At 42.8% G+C, this 27,112-nt stretch overlaps 2 protein-coding genes across 7 annotated transcripts in view; both read right to left on the bottom strand.

Annotated features, from left to right (window-relative positions):
* The window catches only part of LOC121670830 (kalirin-like), a 53,386-nt gene extending 52,780 nt beyond the window's left edge, over positions 1-606 (bottom strand). For 2 of the 5 annotated variants that reach the window (XM_042041662.1, XM_042041664.1), the window contains exon 1: positions 22-105. Coding sequence is in view for 1 of the 5 variants with exons in the window: in XM_042041668.1 (XP_041897602.1) it covers positions 22-68 (47 nt within the window). In the remaining 4 variants the exon portion in view is untranslated. Of the gene's footprint in view, positions 1-17 lie in introns of all 5 variants that reach the window. The other 3 variants (XM_042041668.1, XM_042041663.1, XM_042041665.1) reach the window with 3 other exon arrangements.
* Positions 607-6,837: 6,231 nt separating this feature from the next.
* Positions 6,838-26,972, bottom strand: IQCB1 (IQ motif containing B1). 2 transcript variants are annotated; one of them, XM_042040846.1, is made up of 15 exons: positions 26,647-26,972; positions 26,264-26,499; positions 25,304-25,466; positions 23,539-23,668; positions 20,803-20,896; positions 19,654-19,753; positions 19,101-19,273; positions 16,486-16,598; positions 15,309-15,418; positions 10,408-10,550; positions 9,842-9,990; positions 9,250-9,378; positions 8,713-8,869; positions 7,406-7,635; positions 6,838-7,125 (listed from the first exon to the last, which is right to left on the bottom strand). In XM_042040846.1, the coding sequence occupies exons 2-14, from the start codon at positions 26,355-26,357 to the stop codon at positions 7,406-7,408; spliced, it is 1,785 nt and encodes a 594-aa protein (XP_041896780.1). In that variant the 5' UTR covers positions 26,358-26,499; positions 26,647-26,972; the 3' UTR covers positions 6,838-7,125. The 2 variants fall into 2 exon arrangements, with proteins under 2 accessions (XP_041896780.1, XP_041896779.1); XM_042040845.1 differs by having other exon boundaries at positions 6,838-7,635; positions 26,818-26,971.
* Positions 26,973-27,112: the final 140 nt, after the last annotated feature.

The following is a 27,112-nucleotide window of genomic DNA, read 5'->3' as shown; positions in this document are numbered from 1 at the left end:
CCGTCGCCCGCACCTACCTACCTGCGGAGCCCGTCCGGGACGCGTCGCCCGCTGCCTTTGTTGTGCATGCCCGCCCCGGCAGCGCCGAGCCGCGGGTCGGCTCCGGCCCGGCCCCCCGGCGCCCGCCGCTCGCAGGCCCAGCTTAGCCCGTCGCCGCGGCAACGGCGGGCGCGGCTCGGGCGAGGTACCGACCTCAGGGCCCCGCCCCGAGCGGGCTGAGGGGACAGAGCGGGGGGTCCCCGGAGGGCTCCGCCCCGAGCGCTGTTGAGGGGATGGAGCGGGGCGTCCCCGCGGGGCCGGCAGCAGGCGGTGCTGAGGGGACAGGGCGGGGGGTCCTCGCGGGGCCGGGAGGAAGCGGCCCCGCAGCCCCGGCTTTAGTGCGCTCGTCTCTCGTTGCCCGCCCTTCTCCCCAGCCCTGCGCCCCTCCTTCCCCAGAGGGCCGGGCAGTTCCGAGCTGGGTTTAGGTTAGCCCTCGGCTTCCTCTTACAGTGCTTGGGATCCCTCATTTTCCATATCCGTAGCTTTTCTTTAGACTGGCCACCTCGGGAGTCCCTATCTCCGGTCACAGATCGCACGTTCTTTTGTCCTACAGCAAGCTTGGCTCTGGTGACTCTCTTGACTATCTTCCTGCATCAGCCTCCACAGGCTCTTACACGTGACGGGCAGTCTCTGGAAAGAGGGGAGCTGCTCTGAGAATAAAGCCAACACAGGGGTAACACCTCCGTTTATCCCTGTTCCTGGGCATAGGAATACGAATTGTATCCTGCATTTAAAACTGTTTTAATTGACCATTCATTTTAGGGATAACTATGACAGCTTGAACCTCTTCCCTTTCAGTCAGTACGGACTTGGCAGATTAATGGTAATGTTGATTGTTTCTAGCATTAAGTGCCGCAGTTCACTGGCTTTATAATGTAATACTAGATTGAGCTGGGTCCTGTTACCAGACTTGTACGTGTGTGTTCATCTCGTTCTGAACAGGCACATTCTGGACTGGTGACACATGTTAAAAGGAGGGTCCCTGATCAGAATTGCTCACATTCAAGGGGTTTTTTGAGTGATCCAGCATAGGTAAAGACATTGTTTCTGTTTAAGGACATTAATTAAAGAACTAAATTCTGCAGAGAAAAGTTGATTGTGGAGAGAAATAAATAGCATAGCAACCCTGAACTCTTTTTGTGTGTTCAACACCTGATTATACAATTTTTTTTTTTTTTTTCTTTCTGAGGTCTGTCAAACTCCCATTTCACCTTAGTAGAAAGGGATTTCAGTGGCACAGGGCTCACGACATCTTCCACTGAAGGCTCTTAAATTACAAATAAAACATACGAAACCTCTTCTGCCTCATCTGACAGAGGAAAAGACAGAGACAGAATGTGCTCAAGGTCACAGAGATGTTCTCTGGCACAACTGGGAAAAACTGCCAGAGCTGTGGCATCCCATCCTTGGTCTTCATCTGCCAGACTTTGCCATTCTGTCCCAAGAAGGCACCTGGGCTAAACCCAGCCCTGCCTTCAGGGAGGGCAGGGGAGAAGGAACAGGAGGCAGCTGCTCTTTAGTTCCCCTTGGTCAATCTGGGCCCATATTGCTCATGCAGTAAACAATCTCGTTATTAAAGGGTTTCTCACTGGAGACAAGGATGCCCGGGGGATGACCTAGTGTTACTGTGCTGTAAAGAAGGATGATAAGGAGAACTTGGAGACTACTGTGATGGTATTTGCAGCTTCCCCTGCAATGAGCTGCCTCCTTTTCTGATGCATGCTAATTTATAAAGAGCCCTGGTTCTGCTACTAGGAGAAAGCTTTTGTTTCTCCTTGTGCTCAATATATGTGATACTCTGCAGTGGAGAGCAGATGTTTGTACCAGATTCTGCTCCCATGGAAATGGGCAGTACAAGACTCAGAGGCGAGGGGTGAAATAGCATCGGGGTTATCTCTTATCCTCAGTTCAGAGCTCCTGTTACAGCCAGTCTGAAAGGCCAGGAGACGCCCTTGGACTTAGCAGCACAGTCTCGAGTGTATGCCTGAGTCTCTGCTGGAAATGAACATCCTGTTGTTTGCAGAGTCCAGTTACAGCTAAAGCTAAAAAAAAAAGTATCTGTCTGCATAAACAGGAATTTTCCTCAATTGCAGGAGCCAGCAGAGGACACTGCTTTGTCTCTGTCTCTGAAAGGGCTGAGTAATGGTTTGTTTGTTTGTTTTGTTCTTTTTGTTGCCTTCTTCCAGCTCCATGACTTTGGTGGTGCCTTTGGCAGAAGAACAGTTGCCATTGCTTCCATTTTATCCATATCCACCAGAGGATTTTGTTTTCCAGATTGTTTGCTGCTGCTAAAGCCATAGCAATAATGCTCCTGTATGGCATTACTTAAGGGAGGGAAGAAACAAAACCACATGACAAATTGGTCCAATTTATCACAGCAACAGAAACCTGCAATTCAGCTCAATCGCCCCCACAGGCCAGCTTAGACAGCGTCAATATTTAACGACCTGAGTGCCACTGCCTTCGCAGCTCGGGCTCCACCTCTGCCCCTCTCGTCATCGCAGGTACCCCCCCAGGCGTGGCACTCCACCAGTGTGGAGAGCACCCCTAAAATTCCTCTTGGTGAGCAAGGTCTGCCTTCAGCCTGCCAGGTCAAGCCTGCTTGCTACCCAAAGGGGCACAGCCGAGACCTGCTGGATACAACCAAACTCTGCCCCTTTTTCCTGCCTGGCTGGACTACCCATGCTGTAGGTTTATGACCAAGTGTAGTGGTTTGGTCCAAAATACTCATTACTGTTTATCTGCTGTGAGATAAGAATTAGGAGAAATGCAAAACAGGCACCAAACTTGAAAGAATATAAAGAAGTTTATTAACAGACCTAAAAGAAGAAAGAAAAAAAATTATACCACCTTCAGAACTCTCCTCCTCCCCCCACCTTCCTCCCTTCTCCCACTGACGATGTGAAAAGACAACCCTTAAGATGTTCAGTCTGTTTACCACTTCCATAATAACCTTGTGCAGTCCATTTAGAAAGAGAAGTCTCTTCTTGCTCATGCTATGAAAACATTATCACAACGAGACAGCCACCCACTTCCAAATATTGTTCAGTCCATTTAGGAAGAGGAGTCTCTCTGCCTGCGTGTGAGTCCTTTCCCCCGACTTGCAGCTTTTCCCGCAACTGCTTTCGAGGGTGCACTCTTGAAGTTTTCTGGGGTACAATTTTAAGGTTGAGCCGTTCAGAAACAAAAACAGAGGCCCTTCTCCTTCCCTGGGAGCAAAGGGTCTTCATCATCTTCATCGTTAGGACTATCTCTGGGAGCATCTCTAGGAACTGAGGTTTTCTCCTTTCCCATTTGGAGCAAAAGTCCTCATCTGGTTCATCTCTACGGACTGAGGTTTTCTCCTTTCCCGTTTGGAGCAAAAGTCCTCATCTGGTTCATCTCTCCCTGTCCAAACTTCTCATGAAATTACAGCTGTGTCAGCATCTGCCTATCTCAGCGCAGGTGCTTTTGCTCACAAGTTGAACACTCCACCCCCCATATCTTCATGAAATTACAACAGGATACTCTGATATATCATAGCTTCACAACAGACTTTCAGCTTTAAGCATCTCCTCTCTCTCTTCCCTCAGGTTTTCAGCTCTTCACAGCAATAAAAGGGTTAATCTCACCTCGGCCTTGCAGCTTTGCAGCTGGAATGTTGAATTTTTCTTATCGCAGTGGAGAGGGGGGAGAGCCGAGCCGCTCCGGCTGCCCACGGCAAGGCAGTGGGGGGGGTTTCCACGGCTGGAACAGGTCCATGGCTTCATGATGGCCGTGGCCCGGCCCGGCCTGGCCCAGGCAGGGCCTGGCCGAGCCCGCTGGCCCCCACACGGGGCCTGCAGCCACTTGTCCCAGCGCCAGAAACGAGAGAGAGCTTGGAGGGGGAGTTTGCCTATTCTTAAATGTGGATCACAGAGGTGATCACAACTTTAAGTGGCTTAGAGAATTGTCCATATTCAAACTGGCCAGCTGATAGGTTCTATCAGTTCCCAGAGGAAACTGTAAGCACCCCTTAGCAAGGACGTCCCTTCCGGGACTATGCTTGCTAACCTATGACACCAAGTAACAGCTCCAGGCTTTCTGGGCATGCCTGTGGTCTGTGGCAAACAGGAAAGCAGGAGTAGGACTGGACCATCACAGCTCACGACCTCTCCTACAGTCTTGTTTTGGGTAATTGTATAACCCAGACAGGACTGTGCACTTGGTAGCAAGATGGAGGTGACTTCTGTTCAGATGTCTGTATCTGTGCCCATTATTCAGGCAGGAGTATTTTATTCCAGAAGGAGCTGCAGTGAAATAAAATGCCAGCAACATGTCCTGCCCATGGTGCAGGAAGACTTGAAAAGAGGATGAGTCAAGCTATGCCAAATCCCTCCCACTGTGAGCAAAGGTGGGCTACAGAGGAGGCTGGGAATCTCTTTTACTGGGCCCAGGCTCCAAACTGGCCACAGCAACTGGCATCCAAGAACATCTCCCAGCTCCACCCCATCATGTGACCCCTTTCTGGCTCGCTCTTCCTGGGACAGTAACAGGAACAGGTGACAGGTTATACAGCTATATATTGCCATAGGCATATTCCCTCATGGCTCTCTTGCCTCAGGTTTCCTGGTCTGTAAAATGCAGCTGACTGTGATTTCCTGGTGACAAGCACAAAGTAAAACAAAGCATTTTTATCGGGGCTGTGGTGGAGCAGAGGAATTTGTGCTGCTGGACCAGCAACTTGAGTTCCTCCAGCAAGACAGCATCTTCCACTAGGCTCTCTGTTCACTTGAAAATCCCCATGACTTAGCAATTTGCATATTCCAAAGGGGGAGTTCATTATCCACTCCACTGGCAGTGAGTGGCAGAGGCCATTACAATAAATGGCTTTTTGGGAGGATGGCTCTCTAATTCACTTGGTGTTTAACACTGGCCATGGGGGTCAGCTGTTTATATAAGATAGATTCAGCAAAGCCCTTTTGTGACCATCTTCCTGCACTAAGGAGCTGTTAGAATAAGTGTGACTAGGAATAAATATAAGAGAAGAGGCATCTGCATCAAAATCGTTTGGGCCAGTGGCTGCACAGCTGAGGGGACAATGATGTGCACAGAGGACTCACGTATTCAGGAGGGAAAAGCTGGTTTGCTGCAGTTCATCCAGAGGTGTTGGGCCATTTCCAGTGCCAGAGCTTGGCTGCTGAGGGATAGCTTCCATCCCATGGAGCACTTGGTTACTGCCCCCAGACCCTCTGCTCTTGTACTTGTAGGGCACTTGTCTTGTTATGGACATGACTCAAATGCCCAACAGAGCTGTGCAGAATAATATGTAACTCAACAGACACCTGCAAGTGCCCTAGCAAATACTTAATGGATTGTTCCACCAGTTAACTGTCCAAGAAAGGAATTGTGAGCCAATTCAGTGCATTCCAAATCACAACTCTGTTAAAAAAAATTAACATAGAGCACAGCTCTTCCTCCTGGCAGCCATCCAGTTATTAATTTCCATGTATCAGCTGCATCTGAATGGGCTTGGTCTTCTGCCCACTGTTTCTATTTATTTGTTTTCCATTCATCTCCACTAAAATTAAAACTCAAAGCCTTCCAGAGAGAATGGAAAACAAACATGCTGAACCAATACTGCTGCCCACATACAACCAGCAGAAACCACTGCACTTTTTCCTCCTCTGCAGTGAGGCATGATCTAATTTTTGAGACTCTGGTCTTTCACCTGAAAAATAGCACAGGTAGCTATGGCACTAGCAGAGCCTCAAATTCTTCTTCCAGACACATCACTAGGCAGCACCATCCAGCTCTTGACTAGTGTTTACTGTCCTCCAGGTCACAGTGACTGCAGAGGCCCTGCGCTGGAGATCTTTCTGGATTAAGCAACTTCTGCTTGGTTTAAAAAGACAGAGCTGATGGTCCAGATGGTCACACCGGCTGAAGTTTATGGGTCAGGATTAAAGGGAAGGTAGGGACTAGTGACATTATAGTAGGGGTCTGCTTCAGACTGCCCAAACAGGAAGATTGAGCTGATATAAAGTCCTCTACAAACAGATAGAAACAGCATCATGTTCACAAGTCCTGGTCCTCATGGGGGACTTCAACCACCCCAATACCGTTAGAGGGACAACACAGAGGGGACAGGCAGTCCAGGAGGTTCCCAGAATGCACTGCTGATTACTTCCTTCTCCAAGACATAGAGGAACCAACTAGGAGAGGTGAAATGCTGGACCATGTCCTCATCCACAGGGAGGGGCTGGTGGGGAATGCAAAGCTCAAGGGCAGCCTTGGCTGCAGTAACCATGGAATGGTGGAGTTCAAGGATGGCAAGGAGGGTGCGCAGCAAGCTCACTGCCCTGGACTTCAGGAGAGCAGACTGGCTTCTTCAGGACCTGCTTGGTGGAGTACCCCGGGACAAAGCCCTGGAGGGCCCAAGAAAGCTGGTTAATATTCAAGAATCACCTTTTCCAAGCTCAGGAGCAATGCATAACAATAAAAAGGAAGCGGGCAAAGACACCAGGAAGCCTTCATAGATGAATAAAGAGCTCCTGGACAAAGTTAAATAAAAGGAAACCTACGGAGGGGGGAAGCAAGGACAGCTATGTGGATACTAAAAAACTAGCAGAGAAATTTTCTAGCTTTCTACAGCTGCCTGTGAAAGTCTCCTTTCTCGCTCAGACTAGCTGGGAAACAGTTTGAGATTTTGTAAACTATCTCACAGGTGCAGAAGTGTTTTGGTATACTGGGAAAAATATTTTGGAAATGGGTGTTATACCATTCAGCCAATCACTCTGGTAGGTAGTTGATCAATGGACCAATCATATCATTCCTCTATTGCAAGCCAAGTTATAAAAGACAGATTTAATTCATTAATAAATCGGCCATTTATCCTGGACTTGAATTCTGTGCTGTTCTTCTCACCATCCCCGGTACAACGGCGACACAGCTATTCTGGGAGGCAGAATACAAAGAAAGCATCCAGCCTCCCTCATGCTTGCTTGATTTCTTACTGGTGTCTTGGTTTGTTCTGGATCCATCTCTATTTCAAAGCATATCACCCAATAAAATGTTTTCCTCTAAAATCCCAGGCTTTTACAATGGCCTGATTCTTTATGCATCCCACTGTGAATAACCGAAAAACCAAAGGTTATGAACTTACTTTTAAAGTGATACAAATTACAAAATACCCTCATTTACAAATACAGTATTTAAATCCTATTTGCAACAGCACAATCAATAGGACCCAACTGTTGATGTACAAGAAGGGATTCTTACTAAGTAAAATCCACTAAAATAAGGCTTTGGTCTTTTTCAAATGTTTTCCTTCTATAAAAGCATACACAAGTGAGTGCATAGTGCTAGATACGAGTCTAGTTGAATATGAAATTCATCTGCTTGTTACCTAAAAGGATTTCCTTCCTCCAATAAAGAGAGTTTCCAGTTCTGTGTTTATGGCATCGTCAGGAATTACATCATCCTCCATAAACTCATCCCCAAGCTTCTTCCACCATGGCCAACGAGTGTATTTCAGCATAGTGTTGTGGGTTTGTCTTGCCTTGGTAGCTACAGGGATTGATCGACTCATAAAGGCACCAAGATCTTTTTCTGTGGTCTCTGCTAAACCTGGAGCATCTGCAAGAACAAGGAGGAGAGTTTTCTGTATTTTGTTTGTGGTTTTATGAGTATTTACAAAAAAAAAAAAGAGTACTACCCTCCCACTTCCCACTGTCCTAGGTCACTCCTTTCCCTGTGCGGGCATCGCAATTTTATGACTACATGATAAATCATAAATCTGATTGGAGAGGCAATCCAAATAAAAATAAATACATAATACATTGGGCAGAAAGAAGAAAGGGGAAAGATGGACTACTTCTTTCAGGTGCAGTGGTGGCATCCACCAAAATGACTTCCTGTGGAAGTATAACCTCAGAGAATGTCCTGGTCACTACTGCTGGATCAGTGTTCCTGGTACAGGGTGACATCAGCATGGTGTTCCCACTGCTCCGGAGCAGGAGCACTGTGAATTCCCTGCTTGGGGGACCCAGCACAGTGTAAGAGTGCGTTGTTGATTTGCCTGCTCAGGGAGTGATGAGCTGCAGTGACACAGCACGTGACAGACTAAATAATGGAATTCAGTAACTTGCTGAATTCGGCCCGGCTTGGGTGCTCTCTGGCGGCTGCAGTTTGCTACTCTCATTCTTTCATGCAGCCACTTGTCTGGGATTAAGACAGCACAGTAGGGAATTCTGTTTCACCTAAAGCCAGGCCAGATAAAATGAAAACATGGAATTCACAGCTCAAAGATTTCCCTCTTTATCTGGAAGGGGTGAGAGTGCTTTAACCAGCAGCTTACTTACAACACAAGAAAACAAACCAAAGCAAAAAAATGTGGGTGAATATGTTGTGTGAGACCCCCTTTGAAGAAATTCTAATGTCTGTTACAGTGCCATTGCTTTTCTTGTGAACATATCAGAGAGACACTTTCAGAAGAAGAGTAAGATGCTCCTTGAAAAACAGGTGTGTATACTTAACCTACAGCAGCACTTGGATAATCTCTAATAAAGTCTGAATCTCAAGATAAGGCATATGGCAAATGAAGAAAGATATTTCAGTTTTGAAATGAGGCTTTACCACTGCTCACTCTAATTTTCCCTCTAAATTGGTTTAATCCAAATGGTAATCAAAGCCATGATCAGAGCAGTCACATACTCATTAGCAGCTCCACGTCGGTGTTGACCTGAGCCAGTAAAGCCTCTCTCCGCTGCGCTGCTCTCTGATCCAGCCTGCTCCTCAACAGGAACTGTGCCAGCTGTGCCTGAGCCTGCATATGCAATTCTTTACTCATTTCTTCTGACATTTGGGAAGCCTGGAGGAAAGTAACAGTTTGTTACCCTTAGGAGCTAGTTATTTTAAAACTTTTGGGGGAAGAATAATGCCAAAACAAGGAAGGCAAATGCTGTTCTTAATTGTTAACTTCATAATTTTGCTTCCTCTGCAACTCTCTCCAAAGTTATCCATCATCATGTATACAAATTTTCCAATTACAGTTTGCTTTCACACTTTTTATTAGATTAATGGTTAAAATCCCCAATATTCTAGCGTCTTGCTGTCAAACAAGCAGGGTTAATACATACATACCTCAAATGGATTATTTTGATCAGAATTTATGAAGCTGAATATATTTCATCCCTACAGTATTTTATGTTGCATCATTAATGCAAATTATGAAATGACTAAGAAACAGACCGGATGCAATTTGATGTAGTCATCCACCTTCTGCTGCAAAGCTAGTCTCTGCTCATCAGTCAGTCCCTTGGGCTCTTTCCAAGGAGAGAGAGGTCTCCTCCTTCTTCGTTTCTCCAAGAATTTACAAGCCTTTGTAAGGAACATATGAGAATATGACAATCACAGAGAGAAGGTTTGTCTTCCTGCTTTGTTTGTAATTGATCAGCAAAAGAAAAGTGTTTTAGCACTGCATCTGCTAGAGCCTAAATGCAGCTATGATGCTGAAAAGACAACTCACAAGGTCAGCATGAACACTAAATAATAAGTAACAACACTCGTAGTAAGTTACTGACTCATTTGTAGTATGGTGACATTCCAAGCCTGAGTTTCAAAGAAGCAGCTTTTATATTTTAGTTCATGACTGTATTAGGCTTTATAGCCCATACAAGGTTTAACCCTTTAAAGCAACTTGTGGCTCTAGACTATCACCCCTTGAGTAATTTTTTAATAAATTATGGCTACATTGACAGTAAGAGAATGAACAGGGTTTTATGAGGCTTCACAATAATCTGCTCAGTCCTATCTACTATTAGAACAAAGTATAAATACTTACAGCTCTCTGAATGATGACAGCTGCCTTATACTCCTTAAGAGATTGCTTCTGCTGATGAAAAATTCTTCTTGCTCTATACCCTCGCCAGAATCTCTGGATAGTTAATGCTGATTTCTCCTCCATTTCCTCCATGTATTTATTCACCTGACCTACAAAGGTAACAAAAACCCAGTTACAAGACTGTAGGTTGGGTTCTCTTAACAATTAACATCGTTAATCATCAAACTAGATAGTACCAAAAAACTTGGGTGCTCTCAGTTAAAAGCCCCCAAGGTCTGCCAGCTGTTGGCCAAGTCTTGCAGATCATAGCTACAATGGAGCTTTGTAACACAAGAAAACTGGCTCTCCCTTTCCCCTGCACCATTTTGAAGGCAGCAGATCTTGATCAGTAGTTACTGAGCCCTGGGGGAATTAGCACATTCTCTTTCAGATAACTGGGTGAGGAGAAGAGACAATAAGACTACAGTGCAAACAGACATGCAAGATTAGGAAATAGATTTGGGGAAATTGTTCCTAAGGAGTCCCCTACAGTTTAATCTTCTGCTATAGTTTAATATCAATCATACTGGCATGGACAACTTCCAGTAAGGCCAGCTGTCGTTCATGGAAGAGTCTCATGGCCCTCTGTCTCTGAAGTTGCATTTGCAGTTTTAGAGCTTCATCTTCCTTCTGTTTTGTTAAATGCTGCAGCTCCTGTTCCCGTTTAGCTCTGCAATACAAAAATCATTAACAATTACCTTAAGCTGTACATTTCTTTAAAGTATCTCTCTTTTTATTTGTGTTAAGTGGTCCAGCATCAAGAAAGAAAATCCACAAAACACTCTGCTATGCCAGCTGTTGGCTGCAGAATGACACCAAGCAATGAGAAGTCTCCTGCAAACTAACAAATTACCACGCTATCTATAGTCATGAAAAACTCTGAACCACTCTATGAAATCAAAGTATAAATCTTTACTTAGGATAAAGTTCCAAAAACCCTGAAGGGAATGATGGGACATTCACAGCCAGAATGAACTGGAACAAAAATTTTGAGTCCATCATCTGGGGCAGAGGTAAAGCAACATTAGCCATCTGCTCCAGCATGCACCTTTTCCAGTCCATCCATCAGCATGCATGGCACCCGCTTCCCATAATACATATCATTATTTCTGTAGTGACTGCAAAACTAGATCAGAATTTTGGCTGCCAAACCTCACTTCTTAATTTTGGAGGGATTTTTTTTCTCCAGGAAATACAGACTGACAGATTTGCTCCATCAGCTTTGTTAAGAGAACACTATGAAAGAATTTTCTTGCAAATTCCTCCTGATCTGTTCTAGATTTGATGTTAGGATGTTGCCCTGCTCTGCACTCAAAAAGCCGCAGCAGATGTTTCACAGATGAGACAATTGAAAACCTCTGCAACTGGCCCTGGCGTGTTTAAGCTAATAACATGTACATCAGTTATATACATAGCAACATATCTATGTAGAGTCTAACATATAAATACTTTACATACTTATGTATCAATACTAGTAATTTGTGAGATCACTTGGCCATGCTCTCAGTGAAGTATGAGAAGGTGTGAGCTAAGACTCTCCCTCCCTTCACTGCCCTTCTCATCCCCATGGACCCAACCCCATTAGCAGGTTAAGGCCTGAGAATGTACAACTTTACCCCACAACAAGGTAACAAGGGGACTTCTCTGTTCCTATTGCAGCAAAATCACTTCCCCACTTAGGACCTGAGTACTCCCACTGGGCCCACAGCCCTGCATCCTGCTCTCCTCTAGCACTTTTCTGGGGACAATGAAAGAAGTGCTTTAAGCACTAGGAAAGAAAACCAATGGACAGAGCAGAGTTATAAGGGATGCTAGAGGAGGAAAATGTCCACAGACTAGAACTAATGTCCAGCAATTTTGCTATTGCTGCATGGTACATGCCTTTAGACTCACAGTACTACTGAACTATTTGTGTGTTTCCCATCACTCGTATAAATTGAGCTATAATTTTTCCACCAACCATAATTTCTCTTCAGTCTTTTTAACTGGTTAGAGAGAGATTGGGATGAAAGATGTTGCGTAAAAGAGATGCTCTGGATTTAAAGATCTGACCCTAACAGACAAAAAAGCCTACACCACAATCTGACAGACCATAATTCTTTTACAACTGTAATGCAGACTTGAGGTGTGCCCATACACCTACCTACAGAGACAGATCATGATACATGTGATTATATCAGAATGATTTCAAGGAAATTAAAGGTTTTCAGCCCACACATTTCTGCAAATTAGAGCTGTAAATTTTTACAATTTTAATTCAGGTAATTAATATTTTAATCCAAATATTATATTTGTTAGGAGAATGAAGTCACAGGACCAAACAGGACTTCTGGTGTCATTTTCTTGATAAAACTATTAATATTTTGCCCATCGATTTTTAATCAGCTTCACTACGTTGAAAACTACAGAAATGTTTCATGAACTTCTCAGATGCACATCTGTGAAACCAAGAGTGTCTGTCAGGTATTTAAATGATTCTTTGATACTGATTCTTTCCTATGTAGTCTGCAAAACATATGGTCTTCATCCTCTGTTTCTCCTAATGATAGATGTATTTGTTTGCACGAGACCACACCGTGACAGGGAACTGCCTCTGAGCTAAAGTAAAACACACACAGAGTAAGATCTAAGCTTCCTTCAGCAGTTCATGGCACAGAGCAGCCTCCCTCTGGTCATCTCTTTAGAAATGTAAAATGGTTTCATTTTTGATGCATTATTAATAAAAATTATTGCCATTTTAAATATCCTACAATTAGCTATGTAACAGTGAACTAGCTTCAAGGAGAGACTGCAGGCTTTAACATTCACTGAGGAGATATTTCTGAAACCACAGTTTAAAAGTTTATAACTTGCAGAGTTTAAGATCTTCCTCTGCAGCTGCAGGTGAGCAAAGTTTGGAGTTTCAGTCTCAGCACTATTTAACCACACTTATTCTAAAATAAATCTGTGAACATAACCAGAACCTGACTGCTAAAAGTTAAAAAGTCCTCTTAAAAACTCATGTTTACAATATTCCAAACACTATTTTTCAGTGTAATGTTTTGACCTAGAAGAAAACCAATACTGGCACTGGACAGTTACTGTATTTGCTCAGTACACTGGCACTGAGTGAGCCATGAACACTGTACGTTTCCATTCCTCTCAATATTAAACAAACACTTTCAAAAGTCCATTCAAATGACTCCATAACTACTTAAAAGGCACACACTAATGCTTACAATATTGAAAATACGACACAAGGGAGTCAAGCAGCTTGGTGGCTGCTGATAGCCACACCACCCTTTCACTGCTGCTTTTCCATGTTATGTCTGAGCCCATCATCCAAATTTTTTGGGTTATGAGTTTGGCTTGCAGGCTTGCAAGGTGCCTGATGAGGGAAGGAATATTGGCTTCAAGTGTATAAGGAATATTTACTTCAAGGAGTACAAAGGAGTGACAAGGATGCCTGACTGCAGCACAAAAGTGTGGTGATCAGTAGCCCTCAACAGACACACTGCTTTGCCGCTGCAAACCTTTCAGAATTTAAAGATTACACCTTAGATAGTCCAATAACCTCTTAAGGCCAGTCTAGACAATAAAGCATAAATGTTTGCTTTGTCTTACTTTGGTCACAATGCAATGTAATTTGACAATGATTTCTAAGATCTACTTTTGACACAGTAATGATCAACATGCAAAAAAAGTTTGAAAAACCTGCTGTGGAGTCTGCACTTGATTTAGATCCCTTAACCTACATTAGATTCACACTAAATTTCTCAAAAGAGCTAGCCTAACAGGTGCTAACATTACTGCTGAAATCTTATTCAAGTGAGACAAGCATTATTTACATAGCTTCCTTCTTCTGTGCTGCTCCAAGGCAGAGGATACTATTTCTAGGTCACTGAAGTGACTCTACTTCTGAGAGCCAAAGATTTAAAAAATTAATGAAGAACAAGGTCTTGAAAGCACAACACTGAGCAAGCACTATGGGCCTTGGTTTCTGCAGCACTCTGGCATGTGGAAGCTCCAGGATAGCTCCAATATAATTTACAATTTTGTGTCAAGTTAACTGTGAATCAGTTAACTGTCCTACCACCAGTATATCATCTTCTAGTGCTATTTAGTGTGATCCCATGCCACAGTATGCCACACTTTCAGTTTTCCATATGCCACAAATTTTTACACAGAAAACATGAAAGCATCACAAAAGTAAGTTTTTTCCATGGAGAAGTCTGGCGGCTGGGAAAGGGACAGTTGGAGCTTTTGGCACCAGAAGTGGCAGCTTGGTACTGCTGAAAAAGCACATTGTTTGGATGTTTCTGCTAAAAAAATCTGCAGTGAAAAAGCTCGTATTGGCATTACATTACCTTTATGTTTGAGAAATAACAGCTGACTGGAAAAAGGCATCTTCAATGAAGGAACATTTGGTCAGCCCAAACTTAGGGCCTGGGACATGGGAACAAGTTCTCAGGGAAGCTATATCCAGGAAGGACAGGAAAGTGAATGGGAACAGCCAGCATAGACTTATCACAGGCAAAACAGATTTGACCAGCTGAATTGCATTCTGTGATGACTGGCTCTGTGGATGAGGGGAAAGCAGTGGATGTCATTTTCCTTGACTTTACCAAGGCTGTCACCACAGTCTCCCATGCAGGGCAGGGCTGACACTCAGAGAAACCTCCACAAACACAGAAAATGCTTCAATAAAAGCCACATGAAGTTCAAATGGGAAATTCTACACCTGGTACAAAATAACCTCATGAACCAGCACAGGCTGGGCACCAACTACCCAGACAGCAACTCCACTGCAAAGGGGGAACAGGCTGGACATGAGCCAGTAGTGAGCCCTTGCAGGAACAAAGGCTACAGCTTAATGGGAAGATTATTTGGCTTTACTTGGCAAACCTGGAGCATTGGTCACACTCTACTGGGCCCCCCAATGGAAGCCCAATACTGACAAATGGGAGGGATAGACACTGTCCAAACAGAGACAATTAGGGCCATAGAACGTAGGATATATAAGGACAGACAAGGTGTGTTTAGCCTAAAAGAAGGCAAATCTGTCTCTCACTACCTAAAGAAGTATTATAGAGCAGACACAGCTAGACTCATGCGGGTGCTCAGAATAAAGACAAGAGGCAGTGATAAAGAGTGCAACAAGGAAATTCCCACTGCCTGTAATGGAAGAATTCTTCCCAAGGCAAATCACCTAGCACAAAGAAAGGGATCAAGTGACATGGTAGGATCTCCATCCTTGGAGACCACCAAAACAGGATATGACCCTGAGCATCCAGATCCCATTTTGAGGCTGGGCCTACTTCAAACAGGACATTGAATTAGATGACCTGAATTTTTCCTGCCCCTTTGTAACTTGAGAAAACCCAGCCCAACCCAAACCTTCTTACTAGATTCTATTCTTTACCGTTTTTCACAAAGCCATGCTGTTTACCTGAAGCTTCTCTGTAAAGTGATCACTGCTTGGGGTAGCTTTTTCAGCCTTTTCCTTGTCTGAAATCCCCGCCACGCAGCCTGGATTATACAAGCTGCTTGATGCTGCTTCTGAAATTAATAAAGCAGTTGTTAGAATATTTTCTAAGCATATGAAAACACTTTATTATGGCTTGCATAATTGGACAATCTCAACATTTGGCCAAACCCCATCAGTTTTAAAATGCATCAAATTGGGGAATTTAAAGTCTTACAAGACAGTTATTATCATGAACTCCATACTTGCCCCAAAAGCAGCTAATCTGATCACCTGTATTGATGCTCTCTGTGGTAAACAAATGAATCTACAGCACATACACACAAAAACCCCCATATATATAATCAATATTAGAAATTTGTATTTAAAACACATGAAGCACTTGATATTTCAGATGGTGATTCAATCAAAACACCTACACTAGAGAGGACAGAAAGACAAGTTTGGAGAAAGAGCAGCAGGAAAAATGTTACATTTGCAGTATGATCAGAAGTCACTGAAATGCAAACATGAAAAAAAAAATCAATTCCATTCTTAAATGGATTTAAAAAAACCTCACAAACAAACTAACACAAAACACCCTGCTCTGTTGGAGATGAAAGCAGGTCTCAGCAAACATAACTCTGATTTTCTTTAAAGTATTGTCTCTGAGAAACCTGCATGTAAAATTTTTTTAAGATGATCATGAAACACACATTGTCTCTTATTGGGAACATAGTCCAGGTGGTGTTCTTACTGCACATTTTCTGCATATGACTTAGCTCTATGTAAATGCTGCCTAGAATTCAGAGATCTAAATTTATAACACTGATGTCAGAAAAGCAGATGCAGTTATTTTAATTTTACAGTTAGCAAAAAAATAAATTATTTTGCCCCATTGTTATATTGAAATCTATGGTGAATCTGCACAGAAAGTCAGTCTCTTGAGTCACAGTCCCATATCTTAATGACTGAGCAATTTCTTGATGTTTTAAAAAACCACAATAAAATAAATTTTAAAAGGTAATTAAAAAATTAACATAGTGAAATAATAACACAAGTTTTAAAAAGTGTCTACAAAGTGATATAGTAAATCCATTCTAAACATACACAAATCACATGTAAATAGGATTTCACATCTGAAAGTCTCATTAAACTTCACCTGCATTTCTCCTTTTCCATTGGATTGTTCCAAATATAGCAGGTCCAAGAGTTGATTGAGCTCCCTGTCAAATCCTTTGCCAGTCCACTGTTTACTTAAAAGCCCTTTTAATCCTAAGAAAAAGAGAAGTAGCTAGTTCACTAAGGTGAATTTTTCTTTTCAGGCTTTTAAAGTAACAAACTGCAAGTCAACAAATCAAATGTGATTCTATGTGCAAAGGAGCATGAGGGCTGAACAGCATGAGCCATCTTTTAAGTGTCAATGCATAATCTTATCAAAGAATATCTGATGCTCCAACTATCACAGAGAAGTATTATCAAGTGATTTTGTATGTCCAAGGCAGTATTGTGTCTATACCACTGGCAGTCAAATTGCCAATGTACTTTCAGTGTCTTATCAGTAAGTCATTTTAAGGTAATAAAAAGAATTCAAAGCACCACACAAGTGCTGGGTGTTATTAACACTCTTCTCATATTTTTCATTATCTATTTTATTTATTTCTAACTGGAATTGTTTGATGTCTTATCTGTACAGCATAGTTTAACTCTGAGTGCATCCAATCCATGAGACAAAACAGCTTTTTGGATCTGCAGTAGCTAAAAAGCACACTTGTACTCCCCCACAACACACACATGTGCTAAAATGTTTGTATCAGACAAATCCCAGAGCCTAAGGGCTCTGCAGAGAGTTGGAGGGAAGGGGAAGGAGGGCAGGAAGTAGGCACGTGTTCGCCTTCTGAACTGCAGATTCAAGTAACTTTTCCATCTTCAAATCATTGTCCATAAGCATATTCATACACTGGGCAACTCCAACACTCACATGTACTTACAGGATCTGGAGCACACAGAAATGGCACCTCTGTGGCACCATGTGCACCATTTTGGAAAGACAACGACAGTTAAACACTTCAGGAGAGAGACAGGCAGGAGTGTAAATGGAGTCAGTGAGTGCCCAAGGCTGCCTGAGCCCTGCAAAAGCAGGGAGCTAAGCTACACAAGAGAAGTGCTGCGGGTCTGACACAACCATTTGCCAGTCTCTGTACAGACTACACAGCCATATGCACCTTTTGGCTACTGACAGGGAATACCTCAAATGTGTCTCACAGATGTGTCAACCCATGCAGACAAAAGGCCAGGCCCTCCTGGAAACCTGACTGTGCTGGTCTTGGAGATGCCCTCACCTCTGGCAGGCTGCCTTCACTGGCAAAGGTCACACCAAAGCACCTCACACTGCTGACAGCTCTGAGCCACTGTGAAGCCAAGGGACTTCAATGGCCAGATGGTAGAAAGGCTGTAATGCTTTCTTTGTTGCTTTTATTCCTCAAAATCTCTAAAGGATTCCAAAGCCTGAGTTAAAACTAACAGAAGGATTCTAACTTAAAAAAAAACTAGAGTAAAAAAGTAATTTCTTTTTCTTTTCTTAGTGGAAAGATGAAACGTACAGGAGACAGATGAAGAGTTTCTAAATGACTGTGGCATACTGTGATTCTAGAGCAAAATAAAGCATCCTTTGATGGAGATTTGCACCTCTTTAGACAAACCAGCATTCTACAGCTGGGATGATCAGACCATCACAGCAGCTTCCCAAGAATCTACAATGTGATACTAGCCTTAGGCACACTATTCTTAATTCCATACTATAAGGAATCCCTCCTCTCAGTTCTGTAGGCAAAAAGGTGGCAAAGCTGTTCACCTGGTCCAGAAATTTATCTGGCTGGTACTGTATAATAAGTAGTCAGCACAAATGCAAAAAAGGGGAATTGGGCATTTTTGCCTAGCACTCCCTCTTCTTAATGTCCTTGTCTTTAACAGATTGAGGCTGCTCACAGGTAGTTTTGACCAACAATAACATCCAGAATATAAAAGACCTGGCAAACATTATGCCTCTTCCCTAGTCTCCATGGGCATGATAGTGTACAAAGGGGTTTCCTGGAGCTCCCTGCTAGGCTAGAGACAGAAGCATTAAATGGGGCACCTGATTAAAGAATGAAAAACATGGAACAAATTATATACATACTCAGCCTCATCATCTGAAGGCATCAAGACAAAATGATAAACTCATTTCATTAATTCTTCGAAAGAGTTCATTCCAATTACTTGGATATCAAAAGACAGCTCCTGGATAACTAAACAGCCCCTTATCAGATGAGCAGTCACTGCAGCAGCCAGGGTCAAAAGGTTTACTTTATCTAAGTAAAACTTTCATATTCTGGATTAGGGAGCCTTAGCACTGTGGCAGATGTGACACAGGGCTCTCTGACTGTGGCAGTACAGGCACCCTGCCAGCGGATTCCTCAATAACCAACCTGCACAGGGAAACAGAAAGAAGTAAAGCCCATCAGGTTGGAAGTGACAAACAACAGCTTTAAAAGACAAGCTGCCACATGCAGAGTCCTCAATATGCAGAAGAAAATAAATCTAGGAAACAAAAAGAGGAGTGGTACCTTAAACTGCAATGAAAATGAATAGAAGGGAAAAAAAAAACCAAAGCAACACAGCACTGTAGTTTCCACCTGTACTGGAGAGTTATTGAACCACAATGGGAAACCTGTCTTTTTATTTTCACGGGGAATGTAAGAGGAGGCTCAGTAATTGGTCCCATGCATGTTTACAAACCTTTGTAGCGAGCTGTGAGTAACTGCACAAGCTGTTTGCAAAGTTTTGCCACCAACAACAGCAGTTTTGTGGCAGCACTTCCTACAGCAGGATTGGTGGTAGAGGAAAGCTTGTAAACAAGTTCATCCAAAACAGAGTGAAGGGTCTCTTCTTCAACTTGAAGCAAGACAGAACTTTAAAAATAAGAAAGGAAAAAAAAGAGGAGGGGGACAGAAGTGTTCACTAAAAAACATGAGCTTTTTAACAGTGACTTATTTTTAGCTATGTCAGGCTATATACAGCAAGCCAAGATGCCCAGCTAGCTGGAGCAGGAATCTAATCCAGGCAGTACTACTGTTTCAATCAGCCAATTACCACTTCCTCAATTTAAGAACACTAAAAACCTAGCTCTTTAATGTTTTCAATTTCTACAACAAAGACTAGAGAAAAAAAAAAAACCCAAACAATAAAACAGAACAATGCTTGTATATGAAAAAAAATTATTTTACCAAGCAGTAACAAACTACCTTTTATATTTATTATCAAGAAAAATAATGATATGAAAACAACTAACCTATTGATCCTCAAAATATTGTGTAACACAGACATCATTATAATTCCTGTTTCAACATCATCTGTTATTAACAACTGTAGGAAGCGACCATTTTGCAGTACTGAAAAAAAAAACCAAAACCAAGCAAACAAGAAATCATGCAATTACAACCAGACTCGAAAATACCATAAAACAAATTAACTTTGTCATAAGCCATAGCAAGTAAAACCAGACACTGTTTCTGGAACAAATTCCTTCATTTATAATTCTTATACTGAAACTTACTGAGATAACTACTTCAACATCCAAAAAACATGCTGAACCCTGTTTTTTCTGCCTTTGGACATCCCTCAGACACTGATGCAATGGAATGAAAGCTTTAAACCCCTTCATGTTACACTAGTACCCTTTTTTTACAACAATAGTGGAATTAACACTGGGGCAACAATATCCAAAAAGGTTACGGACCTCCACCTTGGCAGTTTGTTACCCCAGGTTATTTAATTCAAGTCCACTGATGTCATTAAAGCACCATCTTTTTTATCCTAGTGTATCTCTAGCTACATATTCAGTAATTTTTTTGACCATGTGTGGTTTTAGTTACACATCTTATGATCCTTAGGTTTTTGTTCAATACTAGAAACAAAACCAAATTCTGTTTTTCAAAATCAGTGTGATTAACATCAGTTTAAATGAAAGCTTATTTTGGTTAGAAATACATAGTTAAGTTTGCTAGATATTTGTAAACTTTCCCATCATGGCAAAATTTTCAGAAATCTGTCTCCAACTCTATCTACTCGTCAGGCCCAGAAATATACTCTGGTCAAATTTCTGCATATTTTAATCACACACAGGAAAAGATCAACTGTCCCTTACTGGAAAAAAAACCCCAAAACTATTTTTAAAAGGTATAGACTTACAAAGGGAAATTACAGGATGACACTTTAAATATTTGTCTCTGAAAGACTAGAAGGGGAGCTCTTGAGTATTTCCCTTTAGAGGATGTTTACCATTTTAGATATTACTGTTGAGCTAACTACTTAGAGAGACTGAATTACCATCTACTCCAATTTAGAAGACTAGGTGGAGATCAGCTTAAGAGTGATCCTTGGTACTTGTAGCTGCCATAAATAAATGTTCAGGTGTTCTGTGGGTTGACATTTCCCTTACCACATGCTGCTAGTTGAATATGCCCACCGAACAGCCAGCAGATGGCATCAGTTACTATTTGGAACCAGTGTAAAAAGTCTTGTTTTTCCTTATCCTAAACAAAAGAGAAGTAGGTAAAAACACGTGTATGTATCTTCACTAAGGACTTCAGCTTGATGTCATGGGAAAGTTTGTATGCCTCAGGAATCTGGAGACCAAACCACCAAATTTCCAAATGAGGTTGGTTAAACTGTAGGAACTAGTGAAAAAAAAAAAAAACCAACCCAGCTTGTGAGATCTTTAAGGTCAGAGATCAATCAAGAAGATCTGAATATACTGAAAAAAAAAAAGGCATCCATTTGGGAAAAAAAAAAAAAAAATCACAACAAGGAGAGAGAAAGCTTCATTTACTCCTTAAAAATATTTGATGGCATAGGAGGGATAAGAAGACAAATAATGGCTCAGCAAATATGCATCACAGATTGAATGGACTAAGTGGGAAATATATTACTTTAATGAAGTCAAAATGAAAAAGATTCCTGAAAATTGATATGGTGAAGCTTCAGCAGCACCTCCTAGTTGGAGGTCTGGGAGCAAATACCAAACCACTATTTAGCTGAAATTTGATCTATTTGCCAAACAGACTACGTTACGTGCTTGCTTGTGATAACACTGGACTGGAAAAAAACACAGAATCAATCATAGAATGGTAGGGTGGGAAAGGACCTTAAAGCCCATCTCGCTCCAGCCCCATGGGCTGGGACACTTTCCACTAGACCAGGTTGCTCAAGCCTAGCCTTGAACACTTCTGTGGATGGAGCATCCACAGCTTCTCTAGGCAACCTGTCCCAGTGTTTTACCACCCTGACAGCACAGAATTTCTTCCCAATATCTGATTTAAACCTCCCTCTTTCAGTGTAAAGCCATCACCCCTTCTCCCGTCACTACATGCCCTTGTAAAAAGTCCCTCTCCAGCTTTCTTGTAGCCCCTTTAGGTACTGGGAGGTGACACAAGTTCTCCTCAGAGGCTTCTCTTCTTCACACTGAACAACCCCATCTCTCTCAGCCTTTCTTCACTGCAGAGGTGCTCCAGTGCTCCCCTATGACCAGCAGGAATTCAGGTTTTAACATGTGAATGCACATACAGATGCACATTCCAGTCTTTATTCCAAGTGTGAGCCACAGGCTACTGGAAATCTGAAATCCTGGTGTGTGGAAAAGCAAAGGGGCGTTTGACAGTACCACAGTGCTGACAAATGCTGTTACAAAGCACATGGCCTTATATTAAGCCTTAACTGAGCCTCCACAAATGAAACCCTGGGAAGCTTATTCCTAGATCCCTGCTGGAGCCCCAGTCCTCAGTCAAGGTTTAACTTTGTATTTCGTCCATACTGACAAGGAGAGATACAAAATAACACTAATAAGTTCAGCTGTGATATTATCTGCTCTGTGTTTTGGCAACATGTGAGTTTCTGAAAGCTATTTCAGTACTTCCCTTGACTTCAAAGACTTGTACAAAAAGCAAAAGAGAGCAGAATAAACTTCAAATCTCCACTGGTAGAGTGGGATTTCCAAAATTCCACTGAGCAAGCACCAAGTCTGGGTGCCCAGTCACCTCTGAGACCACGAAGTTTAAAAGCCAAAGTACTAATTATAACGTAGACTGGATTTGCATTCAAAAGAAATCTTTGCCCACAAGCCTGACTCAAGTAGCATGTAGGCTGAGACATAATAAGAAAGTATAGGGGAAATTACATATTGTGGATAAGAGTCTCCTGGGATGTCATTTAGGAAGCTTCCTCCTTAAGCACTACACGCACTTCTCAAGTACTGGACTAACAGAAACCATGTCATTGCACTGGTGCTTTCTGAGAATTTATTGTTTGTGGTGTCTATCACAATACTTTGTAGGAAAACTTTGACTAAGAGCAAGAAGCCAGTGGGCCAAGAAATGAGATAATATGGGGAAATGGGGATATTAAAAGAAACTGTCAGAATCCATGAAGTTGGTTATTTAAATTACTCACGGGTTTTTGTTTGTTGGGGTTTTTTTTCCTTCTGATTCTAGAACTTGCAATGCTTCAGAAGCATGAGGGAACCTAGCCAGGCAAAACCCTTCTTCACCACAAAAAAGGAGGGAAATTTGAGAAAGTGCTTAAATCTATAAATTAATGAAGTCTGCCTTTGGTATTCTCCATGTGCAAGTTCAGAAGCAGTGAGCATTCTTGGTATTTTTTTGCCAATTATGCAGCAGAAATTGAATGACAAAATAAACTTCAGCAAATCTGATTTAAAATCTTAATACTTCCTAAACCATTTTTTGTAAAGCTGAACAAAATCAGTGGGAACTAAGTTATTACAAAGGCTGAACTAATGGTATGCAAAGTTGAGACACTACCATGACTGGGATGCTGCCTTTTGTAGGGCTTTTTTTTTCCCATCTCATACTGCTCTAATTCTTCAATCCTTCTTGTAATTGCACTTCTTCCCTCTACCTTTAAAACTTGTGAAAAGTAGTAGCCAAACTATCTAAACAGGCCTATGGTAACAGAGTGGCTTTGCACAAGTCACGGAGCAAATGCTGCACAATGACAGATTTCAGCTTCAGAGCTCCAAGGCATAAGAAAAACTACTGCAATTTCTGGAAAATAAAGTTTCCTAATACCATGTCCCTAGAATAACATCCTACTTATCCAATATGTGACCTCAGAAAGTTAGCAGGCATTCTCTGCTCCTTTAACTATGAAACTTAAATACCTTGATTGCTCGGATAAATCGTGCTTGCAAACGTTTTCCCAAAACCAGCAGGCTGTCTATAGCTGAAGGAAGAAACTTCTTGTAAAATTCCTCAGGATCTTCTTTCACCTCTAGCCCTACACAACAATGACTGCAGAGGAGGAAAAAAAAAAAAAAAAAGAAAAAAGAAAAAAAATCAATCTGAATAGTCAAAGGACTGTTTGAACAACTTTGAATGAATGTCACATCATCAAAGAAATGCTTCAGTGCCATGGGATAATTCCCCCCTGAACAACAGCTCACTGCTGTGACTGGCTCCAAGGTGGCTGCCTCCAAGGAAGAGCAATCACTTGCAGGTTGGAGACCATATTACTACTTATTACGGCATCTCTCAGTTAAAAACATATCCAAGGCACTTTCTCCTTCAGCTTCAAAGAATCTGTTCAGGCTTGTTTCATATTCTAGGGAAGTGCTCTGATGGTCATAAAGAAGCAAAAAAAAAGGCAAAATAGAAAGGTAGAAAAGAAAATTATAAAGGAAGCCTGATGATGAAGAGAGTGCACATCAGGCAGTGAAAATATGTATAAAAAAATATACCACAAAACCTTCAGCGAGCCTGCCTACAACTTTTCTCTAACTGGGGAAGACATGTGGGCTAGAAATCAGTTCCTCAGATCTCAGCTCTCTTATTTTACTCACCACAACACGTCGGTTGTTTCTGGAAGACTTTTTACAAGAAACTGCATGTTTTACAACTGGTAAGTTGTTTCAATTCTGCACTCGGCACTGATATCAGTGCAACAAAAGAGTCTTCCTGACTTTTTATGAATTTTGCATTCTGATATCTTATCTAGGCTATGTTAGCTTTTTGGGAAAGCACACACATAAAGATGTCTGCCAAAGCCCTTGGAAAACAAATTCTAGGCATGAAGCTGAGATTCATCTAGTTACAAAAGGACATTTTTACAACTAAAATAAATTTCAGTATTCTCTGCAACTGAAACAGCTTATAAGGGATGATTTAAGTATCACACTACTCTGGTGATAACTCTTGCATCCCTTACTAAAATTCCTTGCATTAAAACTTCATACTGCAGATATGGCATAAATAACATATGGTCACATAATTACTTCATGCCTTAGAATTTTGCTCCCTAGTTAAGCCAAAACTAAATACAACTTGAGGAAAATTTTAAATGTATTCTTTTTCCTGACATTTAAAATTGAGATTGGCTCACTGGGGGGTTGAGTTTAAAGTTCTCTTATGTACAATGCCATCACCACTACATCAGTTATCTAATCTGTATGAACTGTGTCATCTATTATATTTAAAAATGTAAATACTTAAAATGGGTATATTAAATAAATATTTAAATACAGTCAAGCTGAGCAGTGAGTCAATCAGGCTGAAGACTTTTCAAGATGAAATCTAAGCAAACAAACCTTTTTAAATAACTACAATTCAGAATTACATAATTACTGGGTAAGAACTGTTGCACTGGTGAGTACTGTCCACAAAAGAAGGTAAAGCCAACATAAACCCTGTTCCCACCATACAGTTCCCCCAGCTCAATGAAACACAATGCAAATGAATTAAACAGGACCAATTAGGCTATGCCTGACCCCTCTGCTCTTGACTGCTCCCCGCACTTTAACCCTGGCCTTTCCTGAACAACAAGCCTTGTTCTAGATGGGAGCCAAAGTATTACAGCTTGAAAAGAGAAAGAGCAAGATGAAAGGGCAGAAAGAAAACTAGAGGAAAACTTCTCAGCTTTTCTTTTTTTACCTTAGTATCTCTGCTAGCTGGGCAGCAGTAGCCCAGGCTCCACACAGCTGAGAGTGGTCTCGCTTAAGGACCAGCAAGCAGTACTGAGTAAGACCATAATCGTATATATCTTGCTTAATTTTATTTGATTCTTCACATCCTAAGGAAGAACTACTTAAAATACCTGTGGGAAGAAAGCAGGAGAGAGACAAAGAGGAACATAAGACTCTGATGTGCAAGATTTTTTTCTTTTTCTAAAATGTCAGAAGAGTATATGTACACAGAGCCAGGATTAAAGTAATTGTAAAAGTGCTAACAACAGCATAAAATATTTTGTCAGCAATCTTTGCTGCTGCAGCTACAACTCATTTGTAAGATTATATGACAATTGGGAAGGATAGCTAAACTTAGCCTTCCATTTTCTCTCCACATATTTAGTAGCAAAACATACATTACCTGGGATATGGATGAATTGTATGAATTTCCTAGGCTAGATAAAACCACAACCACTGGGAAACATATAGCTTCCTTATAATTAAATCTCAATTTAGAACAGGACCTGACTTGTTTCAACTGTTCCTATGAGCAGTGGCTGTATAGCAGAAGGAAAGACAGGGAAATCACACAGGAGCTCATGATCTTGTTTCTATGTTAAGATTTAAAAACTGACAACCACCCTGGCTCTCTGTCCAAAAAGTACTGGGAGAAATTATTTGACCAAGTGTAAGACCCCTGCCCGTAGCAGCAGGGAAAAGGCCTACTTTATCAGGGCGACAGCTGAAAGGCAGATAAAACTTCTGTCCATTTGCTCCCCAGCTCCTCCTCCTTATTGTTGCCAAGCCAAATGCCACTCAGGAAAAGCTGCCGTATCAACCTTCCTTACAGAGTTTCAGAAAAACCTTCTGTATTTAAGGAAGCAGACGGGAGGACTGTCCATAGTTCACTAGCTCATCCTTTTCTTTTAGGAACGGTATTAATTACCCTTTAACTTCAGCAGCAGCAGGGGGATGTCCTGTTCTCTGCTCTCAGTGATCTGAGCAGCCAAGGCCAGGACCTGGGGGTCCGTGGCTGCCATAGGGAACAGCCAGAGGCGCACACCACCATCGATTCCAGCCTCTTTCCTTTTTATGTTAAGGCGCGGGGTCCTCACGCCACTACTCCATCCCACCTCCAGCTCCTGCACCACCAGCTGGAAGCCTCGGGCCGCAGGACTCCCCCTGAGAAAAGAAACAAACATGGAGGGAGCCCCATTCGGGCTCCCTCCCGCGGCCGCGGGCAGCCAGACCGGCTCTGCCGGCAGGGAGCACCTCCGGCCGGGCAGCCTGAGCGCGGCCCCACGGGGCGGGCAGCGGGAGCGGCCTCACCTCACCAGAGCCGGGGAAAGGGCAGAGGGAGTGGTGCCCTCTCCTGCCGGCGTCACCCCGGTGCCCCTACTGTCCCCGGGAGCGGCGGCGCCGGTGCCGCAAAGCCCCCAGGCCGCGGGGCCCCCTCGGGGAGCTCTGAGGGGACCCACACGCACCCCCGACCCCTCTCACCACCGCGCGGGGGCTCCCCGACTGCGCGGGGGAGGGCGGGGGGATTGGAACGCCGAACCCGCCGTCTCCAACGCGACAACTCCCCCACGCCCCCCCTCCCCTCACAGCTGCGTGGTCGCGGCCTCTCTCCGCCAACCAGCACTCTCCCCTAAGGGAGGAGGGTGTCATTTGCATATCCGCGTGCGGGCCGGCGCCTCCGACGCCCCCGCTGGTGGAGACGCAGAGAGGGACGCGCTCCCTGCCCAATCCAGCCCGGCGGGGGCGGGGCTCTGCGGGTCGCAGCCTATCGGAGCCC

The sequence above is a fragment of the Corvus kubaryi genome, unplaced genomic scaffold (genome assembly GCF_017639235.1).
Source record: "Corvus kubaryi isolate FWS band 111438036 unplaced genomic scaffold, C.kubaryi_AGA036_p1.0 37396, whole genome shotgun sequence".
Lineage (NCBI taxonomy): Eukaryota > Metazoa > Chordata > Aves > Passeriformes > Corvidae > Corvus > Corvus kubaryi.
Note: the sequence above shows the minus strand (reverse complement) of the source record. Positions and strands in the feature narration are given on the sequence as shown.